At 39.8% G+C, this 4682-nt stretch overlaps 1 protein-coding gene across 1 annotated transcript; it reads left to right on the forward strand.

The window, feature by feature from the left end:
• The first annotated feature begins 274 nt into the window (after nt 1–274).
• Nucleotides 275–3453, forward strand: LOC130101461 (perlwapin-like). The gene is made up of 4 exons (XM_056267216.1): nt 275–410; nt 2330–2461; nt 2760–2897; nt 3149–3453. Exons 1-4 carry the CDS (start codon nt 326–328, stop codon nt 3451–3453), a joined length of 660 nt encoding a protein of 219 aa, XP_056123191.1. The 5' UTR covers nt 275–325.
• Nucleotides 3454–4682: the final 1229 nt, after the last annotated feature.

Below are 4682 nucleotides of genomic sequence, written 5' to 3' on the forward strand. Positions count from 1 at the left end.
AAATAAACCTTGCTTGGCAAACATACGGCCTGAACGTAGCTCTTCCAACCCTAATCAAACACACCTGAACTTAGCCTACTAATCAAGGTCTTCAAGGTTAGGCTATTAGAAATACAGGCAGGTGAGTTTCATCAGGGTCGGAGATGCCCTGCCCACACCCCCTTGGATCTTTAAAAGCGCTCTAAACCATTTTTACAGCAATTTGTGTTGTGGGATTGAGCAGGTGATTTGAGGCTGCAGCACGCTTTTTCATTGTAGTTTTGTTTGCCACAGTGTTTCAGCGCATCTTCCAGCAGAGTTCATTGTGAGATCTCAGGTCAAGAGGATGACAGCTCGAGTGTACTGCACCTTGAGTGCTGTTGTATTGTGTCTGTCTGCATGCTTGAGTACAACAGATGCCGAAGTCAAAGGTGAGAAGATCGTGTAACTTTATTATGAAGCTCGAAGAAATGCCGTAAAGGGGTCCTTGATTAGTATTTAACTTTTTTTTTTTTAAAGGAGCTGTATGTAAGATTGTGGCCAAAACTAGTACTGCAATCACTGTCAAATTACTGTAGAGTGGTGTATCCCCTCCCCCTCCTCCCTGACTCGAGGTTGCCAGATCGGCTGCAGGATCCAGCAGGAACGTGACGAGCTGCAGCTGTGGTAACTAGAGCAGAGCTGGCAACCCGGATGCCGCAACACTACTGACTTCGTGATTGGTAGATAGGTGGAGGGTGGAGCATCAGACCAAAACACAACATGACAACATCAACATCAGTTGAGGGCTGCAACTGCACTTTTTAAATGACAATATCCTGGCCAGACTACTGTTGTCAGTGATATAAGTATTTGAAATGTACATGATTTCTTAATGTCTAGTGACATTTCAGGGCCATTTTATGATTAATTGAAATAAATTTCTTACATACAGCTCCTTTAACTTTAGTTTGTGTGTGATGTTTGAGGATAAACCACATCTGCAAAGTTACGATGCTCAAAGTTCAAAGCAAAGGGAGATATTTTCTTTTACAGAAATTGCTTTTTAATGACTACAACAACGGCTGGTAGGGACTACAACAAGCTTTTTCCTGGGATGGTGACATCACGAACCCTAAAATTTACATAAACCCTTCCCCTGGGAACACGCAATAAAGGGGGTGAGGCCATGTTGGGGTGCTTTACAGAAGAGGAAGAGTTGTTGTCGCTGTTATTTACACCCCGGAAAACGTTTGTCCTAAGGCAGATATTTTTAACACTGTTCCTGAACATTATAACCTCAACGTTTGTCTGTGTGCTGCACATTTTATGGAAAAATAAATTAATAGAAAAATGCAGGCTATACGTACAGAAGCTTCTCCTGAAAGATGTAGCCAATCCCATTTTGTTGGGACAATCTGTTTAAAGCTCACAACTTGTAGTGTCTTATTTGTAGTTCTCTGTTAACAGTTCCCATTATAAGTTTTATGTAGTTGCTATGATGTAAATGAAGGGCAAAGCTTTGCCTACGCTAGCCTGCTAACATTACAGTAATGATGTAGTGTTTGCTTTTGTAAGCTCTTGCCTTTGTTAGACTGTTCACTGCCCTTAGGAAAATTATCCATGATTTTGATTTTTTTACTGTTTGGATTACCATAGTTTTCTGATAAATATGATTATATGGTGGACAACATCGTATTCGTACCAAGAAGAAAATTACACAAAAAAACTGAAACGTCCTGTGCAATCCGTACTTGCAAAGTCCGTGCTTGAAATCCGTTCAGCACCATCCTCTTGTTTGTTAATATTGTCAGGGTCTGAATCGGGCATCATTAATGTTTGCATCTGATTAGAGCTTTCAGCTATGAAGGGGCGTGACATTTCCCGAACACTCGCTAAGCGCTGCCATTCATAAAACCCTGGGCCAGCTAACCAAAGCACATTTCGGAAGGAGGGGCTTCATCAAAAACGACACGCTCAACCAGACTGGGGCGAGAGGAGCTGTAATGTAAAATATCTGAAAAAGAATGCGTTTTTTGAACAATCAAGCATGAAAACACATTCTAGTACACCCCAAATATATATATATATATATATACAAAAAAAAGTACATTTAGTTACAATAATAAACTGTCCAATGTCTCCTATATCAGCATTGCACGTTTACACCCTAGTGGGTTAGGTTGTAACATCCCTCTTTGTCTATGAAACTAACTGATACAGTTTAGTGGTAATTAAATGATATTCTACTTGATTTATTTTCACGTTTGAGACTTGTATCGTAAAACCTCTGACTTACAAATGCTGAAACTATTACACAACTCCCTGGTCTCCACTCTTGATGATGATACTCTTGAATCCTCTTCTGTAGTGTCTGGTCAGTGTCCGGCGACGCTGACGGTCATGCCGTCCAGTCGAGGATGTACTTCTGATGGAGACTGTACTGGAGGACACAAATGCTGTCAATTTCCCTGTGGACATGCGTGTGTGCCACCTATTTTCAGTGAGTTTTAACTTACAATAGAAGCTAGAGGTCTTCCAAAAAAAAAAAAAACACTGAAAAAATGGTATAAAGTTGTTACTCACAAATTGCTAGTAAATTTCTCTAATAATAATAAACTTAAGTAACGCATTGATCTAAACATGACACTTTGAAGTAAAAAGACTGATCTAGTACTACGGTTGCTGACAACTTCCAAAACTATTAAAAAAAACCTTTTTTCTTTTCTTTTTTTTTTAACAGTGAATGAGAATTTCAGCATTCAGTGATATGGTTTCTCTGTCATGTGTCTGTATAACAGCAAAACCAGGAGAGTGTCCAAGCAAAATAACTGGAGCAGGAACGTGTGTGGAGTTCTGTGCCTATGATGGTGACTGTCCGAACGTTGAGAAATGCTGCAGTAATGGATGTGGACATCAGTGTGTGGCTCCAAATACAGGTATTTATGTAATGTTTTACTTTTATTAAAGTGTGTTGGGCAGCTTTCTCATTGCCTTTTCAGTTTTGTTAAATTCAAAAGTACATGAATTCTACCCATAGCATTGTTTAAAGCCCAGGATGGCTTTACAAAATTAATAAATTCAGTCTAAGTAAAACTTGCTATTCCTGCTTTGAGTGTTTTGTGCTGTATGTCTTAGACTGAATGCTGCTAAATGGACTGACTAAAGTTGACCATCTTTATCCATGCAGGGAAGCCTGGGGCTGAACCGCCAAAGCCTGCGCAGAAGCCTAAACCTGCACCGAAGCCTAAACCTGCACCGAAGCCTGCGGCCGAACCACCGAAGCCTACCGGCAAAGCATGCTACAAAGCCTGCCGCCAAACCATCAAAGCCTGCATCGAAACCTGCCACGAAACCTCCGGAGGCTGCCGTTATACCGCCAAAGCCTGTGCCAAAGCCTGCCGCAAAACTAACAAACCCTGTTTCAAAGCCTGCCACCATTCCCCAAAGCCTCCAGTGTATGCTGAAAACGGTCATAATTGTCATGAAACGTAGCCATAGAGTCAGAGTCCCTTCCTAACACGTACTGAAGTACTTTTACAGATCAAATCAGTGCTTTATTCGTATGGGATGTTTCTCACCAAATAAATCTTGTTTTCGTGAATTGTCTTTCTACTTATTCTCCCACATGAAAACAGGTTATAATGGCGTTTTTTCCTTAATATAGCAGGAAAAAAAGTATATGAAAAGAATAGCATGTCTTGAAACCTTAGTATTCATAAAACAGTAGGTGAGAAATCCTCAGTTGGCCTACTCTACTGCGGCCGCCCAGATTCTGAAGCGCTCACAGACGGATACTTTTCTATCCCAGCCTTCCCAGGAGGCCACGGGAAGGATATGTCATAAGCGAACATGGAGGAGAATAGCAATGTGGGTGTTTTCAATGAGTATTATAAACCAAAAACCTATTAAAATTGCATGTTGAACTATACTGTAGAGTAAACTGACGAATTGTTGAAGGTGTAGAGACTCTAGACTAGGGTTGGGAATTGTAACAAACTTCTGGTTCTGCCAAACGATTCTGGTTCCCATTCAATAAAAATGATTAAAACAGAAAAAAGTAGTACGGGAAAAATGCACAATCCTTTATTTCTTATACTTGTCAAATGAGTTAAACAGACTGGTAATGTCAACAAATTTAGCTTTTTTCTTTTTTTTGTAAATTTTTCTGAAGTAAAAAAAATCCTGGATTTTGTTTAATTTGGGACCTCTCCTAACTTATTGTATCTCCAGAAGTGGAGAATACCCTCTCAGAAGGTGTAGAATTAGTGATGGGCAGATCGAGGCTTCGTGAAGCAATGAAACAGTTGAACCAAATAGTTCATATTGTTTCGAGGCTTCGAATCAATCCGACACCCGTCTCCACTGTGACACCTAGTGGTCACTTGCAGGTGTTGATCTGAAACAACCTTGACGAGCCATTAAAAAATGTTTTTTTATTATTGTACTTTTCTAATATGTGAATCTTGCAACCTATAGCCCCCTCACTGTGCATAATGTTATTTTGGTCCTGCGAAATGAATATTAATAAAATAAATCAAGCCACAATGTCTCACTTTTTTTACATATTTTTATTCAAAAATATTAATTTCTCTGCTGTGGAAGGACTTAGCCTACTTCTTTTTTTACAGATAATTTCTCCAGCCTTTGAAAAAAATCCTCTCACAAGGGACACTTGTTGCTGGCATGCAAAGATATCTTTTAGCTAATACATACAAATGAGG

The sequence above is a fragment of the Rhinichthys klamathensis genome, unplaced genomic scaffold (assembly GCF_029890125.1).
Source record: "Rhinichthys klamathensis goyatoka isolate OS25496 unplaced genomic scaffold, OSU_Roscu_1.1 h1tg000011l_1, whole genome shotgun sequence".
NCBI classification, from domain to species: domain Eukaryota; kingdom Metazoa; phylum Chordata; class Actinopteri; order Cypriniformes; family Leuciscidae; genus Rhinichthys; species Rhinichthys klamathensis.